The following is a 23,250-nucleotide window of genomic DNA, read 5'->3' as shown; positions in this document are numbered from 1 at the left end:
AGGAGAGCCCACCACCTCCTGAGGAAGCCTGTTCCACTGAGGAATCGCTCTAACGGTCAGGAAGTTCTTCCTAGTGTTGAGTTGGAAACCCTTCTGATTTAATTTCAACCTATTGGTTCTGGTTCTGCCTTCTGGGGTCACAGAAAACAATTCCACACCATCCTCTCAGAAGATGGTGATCATATCACCTCTCAGCCGCCTCCTCTCCAGGCTAAACAGGCCCAGCTCCCTCAACCTTTCTTCATAAGACTTGGTCCCCAGACCCCTCACCATCTTCATCCTCCTCCTCTGGACCTGTTCCAGCTTGTCTATATCCTTCTCATTGCTGAGCTGTCTGGCCAAATCCTTTGGCCAGCTTCTGTTTCCCATTTGTAAACCAGGAGTCCCGGCTGCCCTCTGTGTATGGCAAGTACAAAAAGAAAAAAAAAGAAGACCAACGGGAGGATTTTAAAATCACATTTAAAGTGCTATATAAATGATAATTGAAGGCAGCCTTGTGTAAAGGGTCTCTTTCTGTAATTTATGACTCTTGTTTAATTTTGACACCTATGGAAATGTTTCATTTTGAATTACCGATCTGACGGGTAGATATTAAAAATAGGTGGCTTTCCAACGACACATTGCTGCAGTTTCATTTTCTCTTCTCTTGCTTTGAGGTTTTTTTTCCGTCACAGCAGCTTTTAATTTCCCCCAGAAATACGGCTAGAGAAATCATTAAAATAAGCCCAGCCCCTCCTTTTAATGTAAGCACATATTAGGGAAAGTGTTGCCTGTTGGTTGAGCAGCAGTTATACAACAAGGTTATTGCCTGGATTGCAAACTTGATCTATTTAACTGTATTTATACCCTCCCTTTCCCCTCAGTGGGAACTCAGGGTGACCCACACAGGGCCCTATTATGACTGTGGGGAGCCCTGGGCACTTTTGCCTTTGTGGGCCTCTCCCACCATAATAATATCAATATCAATTTTTTTTATTTGGTATAATTTTAAATAGTTCAACATTTTTTTTCTGTTTTGGGCAAAATGTAATATATTTTTGTGGGTCCTGAATATTTCAGTTTTCCCCCTTCTGGTTTTTAAAAAAGAAATCAAAACATTTTTGTGGGCTCCTAAAAGTATCGTGAGGAGCCTCATGGTATAAAGTGGTAAAGCTGCAGTGCTGCAGTCCAAGCTCTGCTCACAACCTGAGCTCAATCCCAGCAAAGGCTGGGTTCAGGTAGCTGACTTAAGGTTGTCTCAGCCTTCCATCCTTCCAAGGTCAGTCAAAGGAGTCCCCAGCTTGCTGGGGGGAAAGTGTAGACAGCTGGGGAGGGCAAGGGCAAACCACACCGTAAAAAAAGTCTGCCGTGAAAACGCTGTGAAAGCAACATCACCCCAGAGTCGGAAATGACTGGTGCTTGCACAGGGGACTACCTTTACCTTTTAAAAAGTATTGTGGGCTCCTGTGCTTACATCATTCTCATCTCCTCCATTTTATCCGTAGAACTATTCTGTGAGTTAGGTTAGGCTGAGAGAAAATGACTAGCCTAAAGTTACCTAGTGAGGTTTTGTGGCAAAGTGAGGATTAGAACCCAGGCCTCCCAGGTCCTACTCCAAACAACTTTAACCACTACAGCATACCGGCTCTCTAAATTTTGCTTAGTAGAATCATGATCAGAGTATTAGTTGACTTTTTATAATACAAACAATCCATACTGTTTGCCATGAACAACCAACTAAGTTGAGTGCATTCTTCTAGCCTTCTTGAACACTGTGAACTGTGAGAGCCAGTTTGGTGTAGTGGTTAAGTGTGCGGACTCTTATCTGGGAGAACCGGGTTTGATTCCCCACTCCTCTACTTACACCTGCTAGCATGGCCTTGGGTCAGCCATAGCTCTGGCAGAGGTTGTCCTTGAAAGGGCAGCTGCTGTGAGAGCCCTCTCAGCCCCACCCACCTCACAGGGTGTCTGTTGTGGGGGGAGAAGATACAGGAGATTGTGATCTGCTCTGAGACTCTTCGGAGTGGAGGGCAGGATATAAATCCAATATCTTCTTCATCTTCTTCTTCTAACCAGGGATGTGACATACACCAAATACTGGCAACTAGGGGTGGGCACAGACCCAAACCCAAGCCAAGGACTTTGCCAGGTTCATGAACCCCAAACCGAGGTCTGAGGGAGGCGCTTTCCCTTAACACTAACTTAAGTTTCTGCTCGGTTTGGGTTTTCAGCCCCCTATATGCACATGTGTCAAGCATGAGATCTCAAAATAACCAGTCCTTGAATCTTGAAACAAAGTTTGGTTTATTGATAATCCATGTGGCTCATCCGAGTTGGGAGAAATTGGAACTGATACTTTGTAACAGCAGAATACAGGCTTTAAGATGGCACATCAAAGGTTCTATAAACAATTCTACATTCACATGTGAAATTCACACACTAGGTTCCTTAGCTATCTTGCGGCTAGCACATCCTGGGTTCAGGCCTGGCTGAGCCTGAGAACAAGTCCCAGGAGGTCTTATCTTCAAAGACGACATTCCTGCATTTGTTAGTAGAAGTGAGAGAAGAAAGGTGGGGGTTGCTACTTTGATGTGCCTTGGTTTAATTCAGGGTTAGTAACAAATCTATAATTCTGAATATTATAACAGAAGATGAATACACAATGCTTGACAACATGCCACTTCCTAATGCTGTTGGATGCCACCTCCAGTGCACCTGTGTGGCATGAGCCCAACATGCTCGCTTCACTAACAGAAAAAGCCCATCAGGAATCATTTGCATATTAGGCCACACCCCCTCTTTTGTAGAGAAAGTCCAGCAGGAATTATTTGCATGTTAGGGCCACACTCCATGACACCAAGCCAGCCGGAACTACATTTCTGTGCATTTCTTGCTCAAAAAAAAAGCCCCGCCTGAGTGGTGCAGGTTCATTGGGGGTGGCACCGGGCGCCACCTGAAAGTGACACCAGTGCATTGTGGGTGTGGGTATGACTCGCTTGCATCACTTCTGGGTGATGCCATGGGGACCTGAATTGATTCAGTTTGGGCTTTTTATTATTGGGGGTTCACTTTGGAGCTGCCTGGTTTGTGAGGCCTGAACTGGGCTTTTCCTTTCTGTGCCCATACTTATCAACACCCTCTGGTTGCAGAACGAGATATGGCTCAGTATGAAGTCAAATCAATTAAGGCCTTTTTAAAAAAATGAAATCTTCGCAGTATTTTGGAGGAGGGAAGCTAGAATAAACATTATGTGAAGGGAATGGCAGGCAAAGATTCTTATGGGACTTAGGGGTGCATTTCGGAAACGGGAGTGATGGAGGTAAACAGTTGCCTGTAATATAAGTGCAAACCATACACAGATATATGCCAGTGATCTAAAGCAACGTTCCCCAACCTTTTTTTGGCACCAGGGACCGGTTTTATGGAAGACAATTTTTTCAGGGACTGGGGGGGGGGGGCAGTGGTTTCAGGATGATACAATTGTGCACTTTATTTTTATTCGTTTGGCGTGGTGGTTAAGTGTGCAGGCTCTTATTGGGGAGAACCGGGTTTGATTCCCCACTCCTTCACTTGCAGCTGCAGGAGTGCCCTTGGGTCAGCCGTAGCTATCTTAGAGCTGTCCTTGAAAGGGCAGCTTCTGGGAGAGCTCTCTCAGTCCTGCCTACCTCACAGGGTGTCTGCTGTGGGGGAGGAAGATAAAGGAGATTGTGAGCCACTCTGAGACTCTGAAATTCGGAGTTGAGGGAAGGATATAAATCCGATGTCTTCTTCTTGTTGTTGTTGTTACTACATTGTAATATATAATGAAATAATTATACAGCTCACGGCCTGGTTGCTACCAGGCTACAGACAGGTACTGGTCCATGGCCTGGGGGTTGGGGACCTCTGATTTAAAGTAATTCTGCAGGGTTCTCCTGTGCATATTTTATGACAATGTAAGAACTCATGGGTGCCATTTCCTAATAAGGGACTTGCAATATTCATTAATTTGGGCTGTAAGAACATTATGCATTTTTAATCAACCTGTCAATTATCACTAATGTTAATTTGTATAGTTTTAGTTATTCATTTCAAAGGTTTTCTTGCTTTGGCTCTTCGTTGACCTCTTGCTTTGAATAGGGACATATTTGTCCTCTTTTTATTAGAAATCATTCCTGACCCCTGTGGGCTCTCTGCCTGGGACTGCAGAAGTAAAAAAGGGGAATGGGGAACTTGTAAAATGTTTGTCAGGTAATAAGCACTGAGTACCTGCAAGCAATGCTAACAGGCTCCACATTTTGAGGTGCTCTTACCTGTCTGAAAAAGCTGGGACGCAGACCCCTTCAGCCTAGATCTAACCTGAGCCATGTCTCTCATCCACACGCACTCTCCTCTCCTGCTTAGCTCTTTGCCAGTTCTTCTCTCTTCCAATGTTCCCTCTAAGCTGTGGAGTCTTGTGAGCAAAAATTCTACTTTGTGAGCTACTGGCATTAAAGTTGTGATCTCCTTCATTATATTAGTTTGCTTTGGGGCCATTTTTCCTGAGCGGAGACAAAAATGTGCGAGCTGGAGGCAAAAAAATTGTGAGCTAGCTCACACTAACTCAGCTTAGAGAAAACACTGCTCTCTTCCAGAGTAGCAAAACCTTAAAAGATCTGCAAAATGGTTGTTGGGGGGAGGGGGATAGCAGGAGAGAGTGATAATTAATTACAGGACATTGGCCTCTCCGCTTTGTGATTATAAATCACATCTTCTCCAGCTATCGTTTCCTGGATGGGATTCGGAGTGCTCTCTGCCTTCCAAGTTGCATCTGGAGGCAGAGAGGGGACTACAAATCCCATAATTCTGAGGAGAAGAAGGAGAAGAAGCAGCAGTGCAGATTTATACCTCGCCCTTCTCTCTGAATCAGTCTCAGAGTGGTTTACAATCTCCTTTATCTCCTTCCCCACAACAGACACCCTGTGAGGAGGGTGGGATTGAGAGGGCTCTCACAGCAGCTGCCCTTTCATGGGCAACTCCTGGGAGAGCTATGGTTGACCCAAGGCCATTCCAGGAGGTGCAAGTGGAGAAGTGGGGAATCAAACCCGGTTCAGATAAGAGAGTGCACACTTAACCACTACACCACACTGGCTCTCTGAGGAGGAAATGACTGATTTTATTGCTCAGCAAGATTAGGTTTTGTTGTTCGGGAGGCAGAAGAAGAAATTTTCCTGGGTAGGCAGATACTTTCTGTTTGTCTTGTTTATTAGGAATGGAGTTGAGTTTTGATGCACAGTACGCTGGACAGAACACCTAGGGGGTGGAGGTGGAAAGTGCTGTCAAGTTGCAGTTGACTTTTGGTGATCCCGTTGGGTTTTCAAAGCAAGAGACAAAGAGAGGTGGTTTGCCATTGCCCACCCCCGACCCTGGACTTCCTGGGTGGTCTCCCATTTAAGTGTTAATCAGAGCTGACCCTGCTTAGCTTCCAAGAGTTGATGAGATTGAGCTAGTCTGGGCCATCCAGGGAAGGGAAACCTTGAGAAGTCTGCTCAAAATGTTTTTTTTGTTTTGCTGGGGTGTAAGTCATGCAGGTATGATTTAATCCGTGAAGGCAGTGTTAACAGTAGGCAATTCAGGTGTGTAGCCTTGTTGGTCTGAAGCAGCGCGACAGAGTCTGAGTCCGGTGGCACATTTAAGAGTCCAGTGGCGCCTTTAAAACCAACAAAGTTTTATTCTTCAGAAGTGTGCTTGTGCATAAAAAGCTTATTCCTTGAATAAAACTTCGTTGGTCTTAAGGGTGCCACTGAATTCAAACCTTGTTCTTTTAATAGTAGTGGGTTAGACTAGGGGTGCAGATGGGCAGGTTGCTGTGGCAGTATCTCAGCTTCAAATAAGCCACTTGAGTTTGGGCAGTTTCTGTCAGACATTCCACCCTAAGCCGGCTTCATAGTGCTGTGAGCTCATGGTTGTTTGTTTGCATCACTAACACACCACACCACTACCATGGATCTGTGGCTGGGCTGGGTAATTTCCAAGTCTTGCTCTGTGTGTGCAGAAACAGACAAGCATGCATGTGCTTCTGGCCGCAGTCGATGGGGGCAACTGAAGCACATGTCAGAGTGGGGCTGAGAAAAAAAGAGGATGCACAGGAAATGGAAAAAAGGAGGGTGCACAGGAAATGGAAAAAAAGAAGGATGCACAGGAAATGGGAAAAAGGAGGATGCACAGGAAATGGAGAAAAGGAGGATGCACAGGAAATGGAAAAAAGGAGGATGCACAGGAAATGGAAAAAAAGAAGCATGCACAGGAAATGGGAAAAAGGAGGATGCACAGGAAATGGGAAAAAGGAGGATGCACAGGAAATAGGGAAAAGGAGGATGCACAGGAAATGGAGTGGAATGATCATGCCAATCATGCATTCCATGGTGTGCCCGGGCAACTGGACACCCAGAAGCCATGGAAGTGCTTCACTGAGGTAGCCACCCGGATTTTCCAGTGGCTATTCAGGGCTATTTTGTAGCAGGAACTCCTTTGCATATTAGGCCACCCCTTCCTCTGATGTAACCAATCCTCCTGGAGTTTACAGTAGGCCGTGTACTAAGAGCCCTGTAAGCTCTTGGAGGATTGGCTACATCAGGGGGTGTGGCCTAATACGCAAAGGAGCACCTGCTACAAAAAAAGCCCTGTGGTTGTTTAATCCACACAGGAGTCATTTCAGCACGAGGTAGGGACGAGTGGAGCACAGGAAGCAGATGTGCATGTTTGATCATACCCATTTGATCCAAAAAGGGGGGGGGTGGCTATACCAGGCCAAACTGCTCATGTGACCACAAATACCTAAGAAAGAAGAATTTGTGCAAAAAGTGTTGGAAATAGCTGGAATGGACTTTCTCTCAACCAGATTGTTTGCCACAAAGTTAAATCAATGTAAAGAGGTTTGGCAGCCCTTGTACGATTGGTTGAACATGCAGAAATAGTAGTAATAAAGGAGAGAGGTGATGGAAGAGAAGTTTTAATGAAACTGATAGATGAACTTAGAAGAAGAACCAAATCAAAGTTCTCTTCCCCCAAAATGTTCATTTATGTGTATTTTTCATTTATTGTTTTTGTTTTTGCATTGTTCTAACTTTTGGGCTATTGTTATTGTTATTTTGTTTTTGCATTTTTATAACATTTGTGTTATTGTTTTTATGTTGTTTATTATGTAAAAAATAAAAATGTTATGAATCCCACAAACTGCTCATGTGATTGCACCCTAGGTCTGCTTTTATTTTTGTGAAGCAATTTTGTCTATGGTGTGTTTGAGGAACAGGGGACGAAAACAGTTCTAAAGTATGGAGAAGTCTAACTGAGAGCCTTTATGCATGCTAGTTTCTAAAAAAATTAATTATCAGCTATCTCATACTTTTGTTTCAGATCCTCAAAAAAGCACTTAGGTTGGGGGGCTTGGTAAAATGCAAATGTCTTTGAAACATAATGGCTTAATTGGATTGATTTTTAAAAGGCAGATAATTAACTTTAAAATAATAAGAGCAACATGTAAATGTAAACGCAAAAGAGAACACACTGGCAGATTATATACTGGATGTACATCTAAGTATTGGCTGCATGAAGATTTGCTTCTGCAAAGCAATTATGATGCTTTTGGCTGGCTGAGTTGCTATTGTAAATGCTGCCTAATGAACACGCACAAAACTACCATATACTTAATCAACCCCTTGGTCAGTCATGGCCAGTATCGTGCATTCAGCGGCAGCAGTGTCTGAGGCAGGGGTGGCCAAAGTGTGGCTCGGGAGCAAAATGTGGCTCTTTCTCACATATTGTGTGGCTCTTAAAGCCCCCGCCACACCGTCAGCTGACTTGGAGAATGCATTTGAAGTTAAAGATGCTTTCTTTCCACCTCTCCCTTCCCTATCTATTTGGCTTCCTTCCTTCCTGCTCTTAACTATCTGACACTCATGTCTTGTGGCTCTCAAACGTCTGATGTTTATCCTATGTGGCTCTTATGTTAAGCAAGTTTGGCCACTCCTGGTCTAAAGTCTTGGGCAGGGGTCTTGCACATCACCTTTCAAGTGGAGGTTCTGGGGACTGACCCTGGGACCCGCCTCTGAGCTATGGCCCCTCCTTGTCCCTGCAGACTCTCCCTTTTCAATTGGCTGCCTTTTGAGGCTCAGAATGTCCCAATGCCATGCATCGCAAAGAATGAGAATGTAGAAGTTATTCACATCATCTACTTCTGGTCCTTTTCCTGGTGATACTGGGGATTAAACCTGGGACCTTCTGCATACAAAGCAGATGCTCTACCACTGAGCCCCAGCCGCTCCCTAATTTGTTAGCATCTCTAATGTATGTATGTTTCTACTGTCCCTCTGACCAGGGATGGTCTCTCTCTTCTGGAACCTGCTTGTAGCAATCACTGCTCTTCAGTCATCACCCCCCCCCTTTATATTCATTACACTTTTGTTTTATTGGAATTACCGTTCTTGAGGGATCAACTCAACCCCCAGACTCCCTACTAATTCAGCAAACATATCCTGCCTCCCTTAGTGTGTGGACTCTTATCTGGGAGAACCGGGTTCGATTCCCCACTCCTCCACTTGCACCTGCTGGAATGGCCTTGGGTCAGCCATAGCTCTGGCAGAGGTTGTCCTTGAAAGGGCAGCTGCTGTGAGAGCCCTCTCCAGCCCCACCCACCTCACAGGGTGTCTGTTGTGGGGGAGGCAGGGAAAGGAGATTGTGAGCCACTCTCTGCCCTTGAAAGGGCAGCTGCTGTGAGAGCCCTCTCAGCCTCACCCACCTCACAGGGTGTCTGATGTGGGGGAGGGGAAGGTAAAGGAGATTGTGAGCTGCTCTGAGACCCTTCGGAATGGAGGGTGGGATATAAATCCAATATCATCATCTTCTTCTTCCCACTACGGTGGATGCTCATGAACACTAAGGTGCTGTGCGATGCCTGGTCTGTCATTTCATGTGCTATCATGCTTGAGGTCAGTTTTGAAATGTCCACTGTAAGAGGAGGTCTGTTTTTCTTGTACATCTTGATCCAAAACACCTCCCTAGCCTTTCGATCAGTAGAAGGCAGGTTCCTGCCTACAGAAGATGGCATGGGATATTTGGAAACCTGTGGCCCTGGGATTGTGTGGAGAAATAAATGGTTTGATTGTGTGCAAAGGGGTGCCTGTGGAACATAGCAGTGTCTGGACTGAGACCCCTGAAGTCAAGCCTTGCATGTCAGCTGCAGCCATCCCACTGGGCAGAGCACAAGTGGAGTCATGCAGTTTCCAGTGGGCTTCAAAGAGGACTTTGGCCCTGACAATAGGCAAGCTAGGCAATTGCCTAGGGCGCCAGCCTTCTGAGGGTGCCAAATTGGGTGCCCCCCCCCCATGTGATTTGGTGACGTTATCAGTGCAGGGATGGGTGCCAGATATTAGCCTTGCCTGGGGTGCCAGAGAGTCTAGAGCCAGCCCTGTCTTGAACTTGTCAATTTCCGACAGCCCCAGTTTGATGTTTCTGTTTATTTCCAGCAGCTGCTGGGGCAGAGGAGAAGAGCAGTGCCTCTTCTTTGAGGCTGCTTTGGGAAGCAGGCGCTCCTCCCTTTCCTCGTTCTCTATTTCTTTGTTTCTGCATGGTCTGCCTTTGCCTTGCCAGTCCCGTTTTGGTTGATCATGCTAAACATATCAGGTAATTGAAAGGAATGCCACTGTGTATGGATCACTAGGCGTAATACACCCAGATGACAAATCAATTTCCTTGTTACCCGGTGAGAGTGCCGTGTCAGGTACATCGCTGGCATTTCCATTGCAGCTTGTTTGTTTGCTCAGGTGCTACTTCGTGGCTTGGATTTGGGATGTGTTTTGCGGCCGGCAGTCCGGGGACCCTCTGGGCCCTTGAGCAACGTGACTTAGAAGAAGAAGATATTAGGTATTGGATTTGTATCCTGCCCTCCACTCCAAATTTCAGAGCAGCTCACAATCTCCTTTATCCTCCTCCCCCACAACAGACACCCTGTGAGGTGCGTGGGGCTGAGAGGGCTCTCACAGCAGCTGCCCTTTCAAGGACAACCTCTGCCAGAGCTATGGCAGGTGCAAGTAGCAACCCCCACCTTTCTTCTCTCGCTTCTACTAACAGATGCAGGAATGTCGTCTTTGAAGATAAAACCTCCTGGGACTTGTTCTCAGGCTCAGCCAGGCCTGAACCCAGGATGTGCTAGCCGCAAGATAGCTAAGGAACCTAGCGTGTGAATTTCACATGTGAATGTAGAATTGTTTATAGAACCTTTGATGTGCCATCTTAAAGCCTGTATTCTGCTGTTACAAAGTATCAGTTCCAATTTCTCCCGGCTGGGATGAGCCACATGGATTATCAATAAACCAAACTTTGTTTCAAGATTCAAGGACTGGTTATTTTGAGATCTCATGCTTGACACATGTGCACATAGGGGGCTGAAAACCCAAACCGAGCAGAAACTTAAGTTAGTGTTAAGGGAAAGCGCCTCCCTCAGACCTCGGTTTGGGGTTCATGAACCTGGCAAAGTCCTTGGCTTGGGTTTGGGTCTGTGCCCACCCCTAGTTGGCAGTATTTGGTGTATGTCACATCCCTGGTTAAAAGAAGAAGATGAAGAAGATATTGGATTTATATCCTGCCCTCTACTCCAAAGAGTCTCAGAGCAGATCACAATCTCCTGTATCTTCTCCCCCACAACAGACACCCTGTGAGGTGGGTGGGGCTGAGAGGGCTCTCACAGCAGCTGCCCTTTCAAGGACAACCTCTGCCAGAGCTATGGCAGGTGCAAGTGGAGGAGTGGGGAATCAAACCCGGTTTTCCCAGATAAGAGCACACTTAACCACTACACCAAAAGGCTTGTAGAGCCAATGAGGGGAGGAAGAAGGGGGGCATGGGAGGAGGTTGATTTTTGGTGAGGCGCTGTGGTCTGTGCGGTACCGGAATACCCAAAAGAAACATGAGCAACAACTTCTGTCTGTGCCCAGACAGCCCTTAGCTTGCAAGACACACATGGTGCGTCTGCCAGAAGGTAATATTTGCATTGGTCCAATCAGTTTCTAAATGAAATAGATACATTCATTGGCCCAACTATTTTTGCATTCTTTGCAGGGGGCTGTGGGTTGAGTGCCTCTGGACCATACTTAGAGCTCCTCATGGATGGAAGAATGAGACATACAAGAGAGAGGGTGTTTCCTTTCTGGTCTCTAGATCAGGGTTCCCCAACCACCAGGCCATGGACCAATACCAGTTCGTGGCCTGCTAGTCCCTGGGCCATGGAGCGAGGGGAGGCAGCCTCAGAGCGAGGCCACACCACCTCTTTCACCTGCTCAGCTTCTGAGCCGGCAGAAGGGGCAGTGATGCTGTGACCTTAGCCTACCCCTCATTTATAGACTTCCACCAATCAGCTAATTGGCTGATCGGCTTAAATGGAAGGGGGAGGCAGAAACAACCCCCTATTTAAAGACCCCCATGGGGGGCAGGGATGTGGCAAAACCCCCAGCGCTGCATCCCCCACTGGTCTGTGGAAAAATTGTTTTCCACGAAACCGGCCCCTGGTGCCGAAAAGGTTGGGGGCCCCTGCTCTAGATCAGGGGTGGCCAACAGTAGCTCTCCAGATGTTTTTTGCCTACGACTCCCATCAGCCCCAGCCAGCATGGCCAATGGCTGGGGCTGATGGGAGTTGTAGGCAAAAAACATCTGGAGAGCTACCGTCGGCCACCCCTGCTCTAGATGATAGGATTTGGGTATCCTGTGCCTAACAGTGTTGGCATCTGTTGGGTGGAAAGCAGATCTGCAGGTTTTTTTTTTTTTAAACAATTCCATTTTTCAACTGGAGGAGCAAGAGCCTATCGGATATCAATTTGAAATATTTCATTCAAAGCATAATATAAGTTAGCGACACTTCAGTTGCTGGTGTGGGGGGAGGAGACCATAAGATCCTTCCATAAGGAAAGGTGGAGGTTCGAGGTCAGAGACTTGGCAGAAGAAGTGCATTTTCCAGGGCTGTTTAAATGATTGCAGGAAGCCTGGATAGTGGGAGGCAGTGAGAAAGGAAGAGAAGCTTGAAACCAGAGGAAGTCAGGTTCCTGCTGCCATCAGCGGGGCCACCAGAGAAGTCCCTGTCCTTCCTTGATCAACTCAGAATCTTCTCCTGAAGGAACATTTGTGCATTTAACTTCAGTGCTGCAAAGCTTTTTTGTTGCTTCAGTCCGCTTTCAGGAGTTTTTTTTTTTAAATTGGTTTTATTTTTTTGGCTGAGAAATTGGATTTGAACACAGGGTGGGACAGTTGGAATATAAATAAATATCAGCAATGAATAAACAACCCAAGATTTAACAAAAAAGCAAGTCTTGGCAGAGCGGAGATGGGAAATAAAGAGACAAGAATGAGATAAAGAGAGTCCAAAACTTGGTGAAACTTGAAACTCTGGTATCTTAAATATTTGTATATCTTGGCTTCAGCTTCAATATAGAATCTGGCATTTGTCTTAGACGCCAGTTCTCATCCTTTAAACACAGTGGTCCTGCCAGGTCATGTTTTCTGGCTTGTTAAAAATGGTGCGATGCCCAAGGGGCAGTAGCCCAACTTGGATGGCTTGCTCGTCTTCGTAGGAGTAAACATGAGTCTGCAATCTGCAGAGCTGTTGATCCAACTTTGATATCCGTGGAATAAGGAGATGCACAGAAGTGACAGATCTCGTTCTGTTTTCTGTCTTTTGTACTATGCCTGGGAGAATGCTTTGAGCACAATGAAGGGATTTCTTTTTTTGCAAGCAGGCACACTTTAAAATAATGGGCTGTTGCATGAAAAACTCATCTTTACCAGCAGGGAAGGAAGAAAGTCCTGAACTAATTGATTTTGTTTGCAAAAGTTACAGTTGGATACTGAGCAGGAATCTTCCCAGCCTGGTTTTGTAAATCTGAGGAAAGGAAGGAAATGTTTAGGTTGCTGGTTGGGTCTCCCTGACCTAGAAGCTGAAAGATCCAGCTGGGCAGCCATGTTGGTCTGAAGCAATAGAGCAGAGTTGGAGTCCAGTAGCACCTTTAAGAGTCCAGGGCTTTTTTTGTAGCAGGAACTCCTTTGCATATTTGACCACACACCCCTGATGTAGCCAGTCCTCCTGGAGCTTACAGTAGGCCCTGTACTAAGAGCCCTGTCAGCTCTTGGAGGATTGGCTACATCAGGGGTGTGTGGTCAAATATGCAAAGGAGTTCCTGCTACAAAAAAAGGCCTGAATTACCAACATAGTTTTATTGCAGGTGTAAGCTTTCGTGTGCCATTTTGCATGCTTAACCCTACCCACAAGCTATATGTAGCGTAGCACTACTAACTGTACAATTTCATTGTCTGATGAAGTCTGCTTCTAGCACACAAAAGCCTACATTCTCGTTTAAAACAATTTATTGCAATGTAATATATTGTAATAACGTCTCATCATTTGTCATTAAATGTTAGTACACATATATAACATTTTCTCCACCCCACCTCCCCCTTTTGTGATCCCCAGCAGTGCATACCCCCTTAGCAAACATCCCCGTATTACTATTTAATCTAATTTGTTATAAGGTAATAAACTCTATCTATTAAAGAATCTTTCTCCAAAAAACCCAAAGGTTATAATTCTAATCCATCTTCATGGTTTCATGGTTTTTCTTCTTAATCTGCGGGGTGACATGATAGAGGTTTACAAGATAATGCATGGGATGGAGAAAGTAGAGAAAGAAGTACTTTTCTCCCTTTTTCACAGTACAAAAACTCATGGGCATTCGATGAAATTGCTGAGCAGACAGGTTAAAACGGATAAAAGGAAGTACTTCTTCACCCAAAGGGTGATTAACATGTGGAATTCACTGCCACATGAGGTGGTTGCGGCCACAAGCATAGCCACCTTCAAGAGGGGTTTAGATAAAAATATGGAGCAGAGGTCCATCAATGACTATTAGCCACAGTGTGTGTGTATATATAAAATTTTTTGCCACTGTGTGACAAAAAAACATCTGGAGAGTTACCGTTGGCCACCCTTGACTTACATGTATTAACATGAACATAGGAAGCTGCTTTCAACTGGGTGAGGCCATGATTCCATCTTGCTTAGGTCTGTCTTCAAGTTTTCCAGTTCTGACTCCCCTGCAGCTGCATGGGACCCCCTGAGCTGCAAGCAGGTGACAGGAAATCAGGCCTCAGATTCAAGTCAAGTCAAGTTAGCCTTTATTGGCACAATAAAAAACCAGTTTCCATTTGCGCCGCAAAAGCCGCGGGACTTTCCGGCTCTTCCGGGTGCTCCGCGGCAATTGGTGCGAAATCCAGGCAGATCCTGCGCGCTGAAGAGGGGCGTCGCTGCTGATTAAGGTCAGTGTGAAAACGCCCTTAGCCACTTTCTCAGTGACACTAGATGAAGTATCGTTCAAAAGTCTATAGACTTTAAGTGCATCAGAACAATCAACCATGCTAACTAAAAGAGGATGTAAATACTTGTGACAATAAAAATTACAATAAAGAAGAATATGAGTAATTGACTCCACACATTTTTGCTTACAGAGACCGTATCTGACTGAGTAGGCTGTCTTGTTAAATCTGCCATAAAGAATGGCAGAGGGCATGGCGTTGCATCTCAGATTCAGTGGGAGCTCACAGGAGCACAGCTCCTGAACCTTTCTGAGAGTTCCACCTCCTCCTTCTGAGAGTTCCACCTCCTTGTCCATTGAATAGTATGTGCAGCTGCATCACAATCCCTGGATGAGCTCCACCACCTATTTTTCTACAAAACGACCCCTGCAAGAAATCATGTGACACCACAGTTATGTGATAGGAACAGAAGAAGCCTGAGCGATGGCCTCACTTCCTTGTTGGATATGTTGAAGGGGTTGGGGCACAAGGCTACATGGGCAACGGGGGAGATGAAGAAAAGTTGAATGGAGCAAATAGTGACAAATATCCAAATTCTCCTGTATCCTTCTCAGTTCCTGCAGCCCCTTCTGGTCTACAGAATGATCGTTCCCAGGACCAGCACAGAAGAGCTGAATGGTCAGCGGCTGGAGTGAGAAGGGGCCAGGGGATGGACTCTCTTGTCCCCCTCAGCATAGCTGCAGTTGCAGAAGAGGGAAGAGAAGGGATTCTACCCCTTGTCCCTGCTGACTCCTGTCTTCTCTTCTGTGAGTTCATGACTTCAGGAATGATCTCTTTGGGTGTCAGGAGAGAAGGCAGGAATGGAAAAGGGATGTGAGAAAATTCTCATGTTTTTCGTGCATGGGTGGTTGAACATTGGCTTGGATTTCTGTGACACAATGTTTTAGTGGCATTGTTCACATGCTTTGTAAATGCTCAGTGATGTTAGGATGGAGATGGGTCATAGAATCATAGAGTTGGAAGGGGCCTTGCAGGCCATCTAGTCCAACCCCCTGCTCAATGCAGGGTCAGCCTAGAGCAGAGGTGTCAAACATGCCATCCGGGGGCTGAATCAGGCCCCCGGAGGGCTCCTATCAGTCACCCAAGCAACTGGTAGCCATCTGCTTCCTTCTCACTCTCTCTTGCTTCCTTCTGCATCACAGCTTGCTTTGCAAGGCTTGCTCAATTGCACAGGAGCTACAGAGCAAAACCTTTATTTCCTCCATTGGCTGAGGCGCCTCCTTTGGGGAGGAAGGGGGGGGGAGGCAGAGCTTGTTTTTCTAGGCTCTCTCAATTGCACAGCAGAGCTACTGAGCCAAGCCTCTCTTCCTTCTATTGGCTGAGGCTCCCCCCCCATCCCCTGGGTAAGGGAGGAAAGAGCCACCACTTCCTTTGTCCAGTTCCTTGGATGCCATCGGAGGAATACAAAGAAAGCATCTTTAAAACCAATGAGTGCAAACATTTTAAGCATGTTTTAAGTATGTGTGTGCGTGTGTATGTATGTATGTATGTATAAAATTGTGTGTATGTCCTTTATAAAGTGTATATCTCTGCTACCAAATCATAAATAGGTACACACAAGGCCCGGCATGGCTCGGCCCAACCTGACATGGCCCAGTCCAACAAGGTCTCATTTATGTCAGATCCGGCCCTCTTAACAAGCGAGTTCGATAAGAGCAAAGGGTACATTTTACCACATTTGGTGGCAATGTGACAAGGCTAGGAAATATTGGGGACAAGTTAGCAGTTGGATCCAAAAAAAATATTGAAAACAAATATCCAATACTTACTGAACTGTATTTGTTGAATATGTGTCCGAACTCCTTGTCTAAATGAACAAATAGATTTCTATTACATGCCGTAACCACAGCAAGGTTGGTTGGGGAACTCAGCAGATACCAAAAAGAGAGGAATTTCTTCAAAAATTGTTTGAGACAGCTGAAATAGATTTTTTTAACAGTTAAACTGAAAGAAGGAAATATGCAAGAATGTAAAGAAACCTGGAAGCCATTTTATGACTGGCTGAAGGTTATAAGTTAATTTATGAAATAGATATTGGGTAAACTAGCGCGGCTTGACAAATAGAAGGAGATGGAATATAAATAAAACTGGTTTATGAAATGTAAGTCCTTGAAACAGATGATGATGGCATATGATGTATGTAAATTCGTTTGATCCTTATTCTCCAATGTATATTGTATGTGTTTTGTTTTATTTTTGGGTGTCCTATTGTTATAACAATACATTGATAACACCCTTGGCCTAAAGCATCCCTCACCAGTGTTTAAAGATTGCTGGTGAGGAGTTCATCACTCTCTCAGTAGCTGATTCCAACTCTGACTGTCAAAATGGTTTTCCTAATATCCAGCCGGTACCTTCCCACCTTTAATTTAAACCCATTATTACGATTCCTCTCCTCTGCTGCCGACAGGAACAGCTCCCTGCCCTCCTCTAAGTGACAGCCCTTCAGATACTTATAGAGAGCAACTGTGTTCCCCCTCGACCTCCTCTTCTCCAGACTGAACATTCCTAGGTCCATCAGCCTTCCCTCATAAGGCTTGGTCTTCAGGCCCCTGATTATCCTTGTCGCTCTCCTCTGCACCCGCTCCATTCTGTCCACATCCTTCTTGAAGTGAGGCTTCTAGAACTTCACACAATACTCCAGGTGGGGCCTGACCAATTCAATGTACAGCGGAACTACGATCTGGAAGTTATGCATCTGTTGATGCACCCCAAGGCGGCATTAGCCTTTTTTGTTGCTGCATCACACTGGCTGCTCATATTTAACTTATGGTCCACCCGTACCCCAAGATCTTGTTCACACACACACTGCTGCTCAGAAGTGTATCCTCCATCAAGTATGTGTGTTTCTCATTTTTGTTACTGAGATGTAGAACTCAACACTTATCCTTGTTAAATTGCATCCGCCCACTTTTCCAGCATGTTCAGATCTTTCGAATTCTAACTCTATCTTCCGGTTTATTCTCTGCTCCTCACAATTTAGTGTCATCTACAAATTTAATAATGCCATTGACAACTACTCTTTGACTGTGGTTCTCCAACCAGTTCCCTATCCACCTAACTATCCTAGAGACCACTCCACAGTCCTCTCATTTACCCATCAGAACATCATAGGGAACCCTGTCAAAAGCTTTACCCTGTCAAAAGCTTTACAAATTTAATAAGTAGCCCCCCACACCCTCATCTAGATCACTGATAAAAATATTGAAAAGTACAAGGCCCAAAACTGAGCCCTGTGGCACCCCACTGGACCCCACCCTTCAGATATAATGCCATTGACAACTACTCTTTGACTGCGGTTCTCTAACCAGTTCCCTATCCACCTAACTATCCTAGAGACCACTCCACAGGCCTCTCGTTTACCCATCAGAACATCATGGGGAACCCTGTCAAAAGCTTTACGGAAATCCAGGTAAACAACATCAACAGCATCCCCTTGATCCAGTAAGCTCATCACTTGATCAAAGAAGGAAATGAGGTTGGTCTGGCAGGACCTGTTAGGGACAAATCTGCGCTGACTCCCCCCAGATCACCAAGTTGTCCTTTAGGTGCTTGCAGATTAATCCCTTTAAGATCTGCTCCAGTATCTTCCCTAGAACAGAGGGCAGACTGACCTATCTGTCGTGGTCCAACTTGTGGCCATCATTCCTGCTTTAGATGACACTTTAGCCAGGGGTCATTTTGTAGAAAAATAGGTGGTGGAGCTCATTAGCATAACTCATTAGCATATGCTGCCCCCCCACCAGCCAAAAGCAACCTGATGCAAGAAAGGAGAGCCCTGGGCGAGCGAGGCCTGCTTGTGCTGACTTGAGATCCAGCCAGCCCAAGCAGGCCTCACTCACCTGGGGCTCTCCTGGGCTGCCCCACCCCCAGTCAAAAGGCCAGCAAGCCACCTGCTACCCAAAATCACATAAGAAGTGGAGAAGGGGGGGGGGGGCTTCTCCAGGGGTTAATAAGGACTGTTGGGGGCGTGACAAAGCTGCTGGTGGCTGGCTGGCTGGCTGCCCGCTCTCCTAATCCAGGGATTGTTATGCAGCTGCACCTACTAGTCAATGGACAAGGTAGGTGGGGAGGAGGAGGGAGAACCCTCAGAAAGGTTTAGGAGCTGTGCTCCTGTGAGCTCCTGCTGAATCTGAGGCCTGACTTTAGCCATTTAAATATTGCTACACTGGGGCAACACCAGGTGATCTTGTTTCCCCCTACACCCATCCAAGCATTGAACAGCTGTTTGGGTTGTTTTGTTGCTTCAAGACTGGGCCTTCATGGCAATTCTTAATCAGCTACATTTTCCTCTGAAGTGATGTTGGCGCTGCAGCCGCGGTTTGTACCCATTCCCACCATAATGTCTAGCTTGGCTCTTAAAAATAGCAAATGGCTAAAAACATCATTTTCATGTGATAGTATCATGTGTCATTCAGATTGTTAGCTGCTTTGGTTGACCCCACAAGGGCAGAAAGGCAGGATGCAATTTTGTAAAGAATTGTAAACCTGCAAAACCTGCAAAATAAAAAAGGGGATAAAAGGCTCTCTGTGCCTTAAAATGAAGGTGCAAAACAAGTTGACGGAATGCTTTGAGTATATAAGGAAGATGTTTCACGGAGGCCTAGAATTTATCAGCCCAGGTATTAGGGGGAGGTCATTCTCCAGGTGTGGAGCCTCCACTGAAAAGATGCTTTGCCTGAGAGTTGTTTTAGGCTACTCTTACATTCACACAGCCCCTACCCTGCTGCTGGGAGAAGCACAAGCCACATATGTAGATAAGCTGTCTTCAGCAGGTCTTGAATTCAGCAGAAACTCACAGGAACGCAGCTCCTGAACCTTTCTGATGGTTCCCCCTTCTTCTCCCCACCTACCTACCTTGTCCATTGAATAGTAGGTGCAGCTGCATAACAATTCCTGGATTAGGAGAGAGGGCAGCCAGCCAGCCGCCAGGGGCTTTGCTACACCCCCAGCAGCCCATATTAACCCCTGGAGAAGCCCACGCCACCCTTTCTCCACTTCTGATGTGATTTTGGGTGGCAGGTGGCTTGCTGGTCTTTTGACTGGGGGAGGGGGGCAGCCAAGGAGAGCCCAGGGCTCTCTTTTCTTGCATTGGGTTGCTTTTGGCTGGGAGGGGGGGCATATGCTAATGAGTTATGCTAATGAGCTCCACCACCTATTTTTCTACAAAACGACCCCTGGGCTTCAGACTGCTCATGCCAGGTGGGTGTGGGGCAGGTGCAGCATGTGTCGGACCATTCAGACAGCTGGGAAACGTGCCCCACATACGGTTTAGAGGTTTGCTGGTTCCTGGTAGCTGTTTAATCCGATCCCAGCCTGTCGTGAGATGAGATAGGTATGGGCGGGACCCAGGAGGCAGTTGGGTGGGAGGCATGGCTAGGTTGGGCCAACTCTCTCGTGTGATCACCCCCGTATTCTCTCTCTCTCTCTCTCTCCTCCCTCACTTTGTCTGCACTGTGCGGAGAATACAACTGGCCTATCTTATAGGGTTGCTCTAAGGATTACAGAAGTAATGTATGTCAAATGCATGGAATGCTGAAAGGTCTATAAAAAGTGCTAAGTGTTATTGTGTGTGTCCAATGCCATCAAGTCACAACTGACTTACGGTAACGCCATCCTGAGGGCTGCAAGGCAAGAGATGAGCACAGGCCGTTGTCTTTCTTTGCATAGCAAGCAAGGACTTCCTTGGTGGTCTTCAGGGTCGATCCTGCTTCGCTTCTGAGATCTGACAAGATCAGGGTCACCTGATTATATAAAATTGCATCTGTTCAGCCCAGCCAACACCGGGGGGGGGGGGGGGAGGAAATGCTGATGACACTTCCTATCAAGAGCCTGCTTGCAACCTCTCTTCCCTTGGGCATACCATCACTTACCATCTAGGCATATCTGTACGATCCTTGGCAAATGATGGTGTCCTGTTTGCGTCACGTTGAAAGCAAATGACGAGGGAGGGTAAGCACTTCCTCCTGTGGTGTTTGCCCTCTGCCCCCATCTAATGGCAAGCCATCTGCATTTAGCCTGGTTCCTGCTAAAAACTTTTCTTTCTGTTCTCACTACAGACACATAGAGAACTGGAGGAATCTGCAGACGCTGCACGCCGTAGACATGGAGCTCTACACAGGACTCCGGAGACTGTGAGTATGTTGTGCGGGTGTGCCAGTCAACCCTTGTAGGGCCTTCCCAGTCAACTGAGGTTGCTAACTGACCAGAACAAAGGCTGGGCCTCCTCTTGTGCTGTTCAGTTAGCAGCTTAATCTGCAGAAATCAGCCATTAAAATCAAAATCTTGCTCTCTCTCTCTCTCTCTTTGACAATGTACTAAGCAGGGGTTGTTTTGTAGAAAAATAGGTGGTGGGGCTCATTAGCATGACTCATTAGCATATGCCACATGCCCCCCCCCCCCCCCGACACACAGTCAAAAGGCCAGTAAGCCACCTGCCACCCAAAATCACATCAGAAGTGGAGAAAAGGCGGCATGGGCTTCTCCAGGGGTTAATGAGGGCTGCTGGGGGCGTGGCAAAGCCCTTGGTGGCTGCCCGCTCTCCTAATGTGGGGATTGCTGTGCAGCTGCACCTACTAGTCAATGGACAAGGTAGGCGGGGAGGAGGAGGGGGAACCCTCGGAAAGGTTCAGGAACTGCTCTCCTGTGAGCTCCTGCTGAATTCAAGGCCTGGTGCTAAGCATGAGCATTTGCTAAGAACTGAGGATCACACTGCTGCTAAACAGAGGCTGGCTGAGAAATCAGCAACCTTATGGCAAGTTGACCTGAAGTCTCAGGCACAGTTGCCGGGCAGTCACGTCTTGCCCAGTTTGACTGTTTCTCCCTGTTCTGTGTAGCTGCTAACCATGCACTGTGCAGGCAAATTCCAGGAGGTTTTTTTTTGGGGGGGGGGGTGGAGCCTGGGGAGGGGGATGTCACCAACTGGCATCCCCCAGGCCTGTAGCTAACCAGGGGGCCATGGGGCCTGGCCCCCTAACCGGGTTTTTTTTTGGGGGGGCGGCCCTCTCCCTTATCCCTGGGTCACCCCCCCTCCTGTGTGATTTAAATTGCATGGGAGCAGCTTGCAGGAGCAGCCGCTCCACCTCCCGTGCCATTTGAAAGGGCCTGCCAATCAGCTGATTGACAGGCTCTTTAAATCACGCAGGAGGGAGAGGGATGGCCCCCAGCCTGTACTCAACCCCATGGGCCCCTCCCCACTGCCCCCCTGTGGCCTTCTCTCCCCAGGGTCCCTAGCTATGGGGCTGCCCCCCTCCCCAGTGCTGCTTTAGGAATCTCCCCAGTCTCCCACTAGAGCAGAGGTGGCCAACGAGAGCTCTCCAGATGTTTTTTTGCCTACAACTCCCATCAGTCCCAGCCATTGGCCATGCTGGCTGGGGCTGATGGGAGTTGTAGGCAAAAAAACATCTGGAGAGCTACCCTTGGCCACCCCTGCACTAAAACATTGGTCATGACTGTTGAGGTAGAGTTTATAATGTTGTTTTTAATGGATGAGCTTTTGGATGGATCCTACCCTGAGCCTGCTTCGCGGGAAGGGTCAGGGTATAAATCAAACAAAACCAACAAATCAATGGTAGACACTCACCTGGCAATGACAGGCCATCTGCAACATTAACCCCGCCCCATTTTTCTCTTGCTGCGTGGTGACCCTGCATACCCCCACAGGCAAATTGGCGAATTCTTTCCAGCCAGGCTTCATTTCTGTTGATTTCTTCCTTATGTTAAGGTCCCATCTTACAATGCTGCAGTTACTGTTGAAATCAATGTTGTAAGTAGGGTGGGAGAGCTGGGGAAGGGATGTGGGGGGCATGCCATTTTTGTGATGGCACTGATGTGGCTATGTCACTTCCAGGGACAACCCAGAATTGATGGCAGGTAGTCCTAGGAATCACTAGTAACTCTGTGGTTTTGCCATAGATTTTCTGGTGATTCCTAGAGCCACCCTACATCAGTTCTGGGTTTCTTCTGGAAGTGAGGTAGAGATGTTGCTGTTTTTCCCGCCCTCTTGACATGAGAAATGAGGGCTGCCATAGTTATAGTCAGGGATGGAATTCTAGTAGGAGCTCCTTTGCATGTTAGGCCACACACCCCTGATGTAGCCAATCCTTCAAGAGCTTACAAAAAAGAGCCTTGTAAGCTCTTGGAGGATTAGCTACATCAGAGGTACATGGCCTAAAATGCAAAGGAACTCCTGCTAGAATTCCACCCCTGGATAGTTGTAGTTTCCCCTCCTGATTTGGTGTCTGATGTTCAGTGAAGTCATCGGGGCTGTTCTTTAGCATGGAACTCCAGGGCCCCCTGGTTCACACATTCAGTGAGGCCCCCACAGACAGGCTGTACCGTTGCATTGTATGTATACCTTGCCATTTAAGGTGGTGAGGGTGTAAGTAGGGATGTGCAAAAAAAAAAAATTCGGATTTACACGGATTCGGAAGTATACGGGGGGGGGGGGGGGATTCGGAATCCCCGTATACTCCTGAATACCGCATTCGGAATAGCCGCATATACGGTAGATGCGCGGCTATTTCCGAATATACGGCCCTATTATACCCTATGGGCCATTGAAATCAATGGCAAATAGGGTATATTTGAAGCCACCTGGAGGGGAGGGGGTTTGAGGGAGAGCCCCCAAATTTGCACGGAACCTGCAGGGGACACTCCCCTCCAACCCCCCCAAGTCCCAAAAAGATCCCATTCCAGGGGCACCCAAAGAGGGTGCCCCTATTCCATCATTATACCCTATGGGCCATTGAAATCAGACTCCAAAATGAACTAGTTGCACCCCTGCTGATATTCTCATTGTGCTCTTTGTTTGGCTTCCATGTCCTCAGAGCAGTATAAGACATAGCCCAAATGATCTAGCAACCTGGACTTTTCCTGTTATATGAAAGGGTCAAGCTTAGGCTG

The 23,250-nt window shown here is 46.8% G+C and overlaps 1 protein-coding gene across 4 annotated transcripts in view; it reads left to right on the top strand.

The window, feature by feature from the left end:
• The window catches only part of NTRK3 (neurotrophic receptor tyrosine kinase 3), a 589,304-nt gene that overhangs the window by 107,844 nt on the left and 458,210 nt on the right, over positions 1-23,250 (top strand). For all 4 annotated transcript variants that reach the window (XM_060260076.1, XM_060260077.1, XM_060260079.1 and 1 more), the window contains exon 2: positions 20,406-20,480. In XM_060260076.1, the coding sequence (XP_060116059.1) occupies positions 20,406-20,480 (75 nt within the window). The remainder of the gene's footprint in view (positions 1-20,405; positions 20,481-23,250) is intronic.

This window comes from Heteronotia binoei, chromosome 19 (assembly GCF_032191835.1).
Source record: "Heteronotia binoei isolate CCM8104 ecotype False Entrance Well chromosome 19, APGP_CSIRO_Hbin_v1, whole genome shotgun sequence".
NCBI lineage: Eukaryota > Metazoa > Chordata > Lepidosauria > Squamata > Gekkonidae > Heteronotia > Heteronotia binoei.
Note: the sequence above shows the minus strand (reverse complement) of the source record. Positions and strands in the feature narration are given on the sequence as shown.